Source organism: Penaeus monodon, chromosome 22 (assembly GCF_015228065.2).
Source record: "Penaeus monodon isolate SGIC_2016 chromosome 22, NSTDA_Pmon_1, whole genome shotgun sequence".
NCBI lineage: Eukaryota > Metazoa > Arthropoda > Malacostraca > Decapoda > Penaeidae > Penaeus > Penaeus monodon.
Genome location: NC_051407.1, coordinates 42,404,389 through 42,405,499, shown reverse-complemented (window position 1 = coordinate 42,405,499; position 1,111 = coordinate 42,404,389). Strand labels below are relative to the sequence as shown.

General features: G+C 46.9%; 1 protein-coding gene across 1 annotated transcript in view; it reads left to right on the top strand.

Moving 5' to 3' along the window:
- Window positions 1-208: 208 nt before the first annotated feature.
- Window positions 209-1,111, top strand: part of LOC119587165 (eclosion hormone-like) — a 14,898-nt gene continuing 13,995 nt past the window's right edge. Inside the window, exon 1 of the mRNA XM_037935931.1 lies at window positions 209-356. Within this exon, the coding sequence (XP_037791859.1) occupies window positions 345-356 (12 nt within the window). The 5' untranslated portion in view covers window positions 209-344. The remainder of the gene's footprint in view (window positions 357-1,111) is intronic.

The window sequence follows — 1,111 nt, the reverse complement described above, 5'->3', positions numbered from 1 at the left end:
ACAGACATCAACTGGAGCTAATAAGCTCGGCCTCAGCTGCTGGTTCCACTTAGCCACGGCGTGTTCGCAGAGCTGCTCCGGGTCATCATCAGCGGTAGCGCACACAACCAATATCATTTCGGGCAGGCGGTTTACCAGGCGATGAATGACAGAAGCGTCAGGGGAGCCCGGCGTGTGTGATTGGACGAGGCGCTGCAGGAGGTGGGTGGGCGATCACCTATAAGAGGCGGCGACGACGTGACCCAGCCGTGAGATCTGCCTTGCGATTGCCCGAGGAAACAGCCCGCCTCTGCACGTCTCTCTTTCCGGTCTCTGTCACGGTCGTTCCTCTCCTGCTCACACCTATGTCCGTCAAGGTAAGAGGCGAGTGCGGCTCATGTATGCTTTCACGCATCTCGTGAGTGCTTGCCGGAGGTTGTGGACTTGTGTAAAATGCAGTTTCCACTCTTCGCTTTTTGTACTTTCTGGTCGAAGTGATAAGAGGAAAATGAAATGCTGTTGACGCACTACTTATTGCATTTCGTTATATGGAATGAGTGACCCTAGACGGATGTCAATGGAATGCATTTATTTACACATAATCAAAGTTACAAATATACCTTAGTTGCATTCTTTACTTGAAACAAGTTTCTCAGTTAATACAGGGAAAGCAACAAATGGCCGGTTGTATAAACCAGTTTATTCAATGCATGCAATGTACACACGTGCACACAGACACAAAGATAATATAGTAATTTCTTTTAACCACATTCTTTTCAAATATACGAATACACTCTATACATGCAAAGTACACATGTCTTCACAGACACCAATACAATTTAGTTATTTGTTTAATCATGTTCCATCCAACACACTCAGGAGTCAGAAGGAGCAACACTAGATCACAGACAGGTACCTTCCAAATAACGAAGAGAAAAGTATGGTGCAGCTGGCGTCAGTGAGTCGTCAGGGGCCTTAGTGAACGGAGGGGAGAGTGGCATGTGACGGACGTGTTTGGAGTGGTATATATATAGCGTTGGTTTCGTGGGATGAATTCCGTTGCATGGGTGGGAAGGTGTTGTCCCGAGGTGTTTGTGTGTACTTGTGTGTCTGTAACGATATTTTGGAAGAT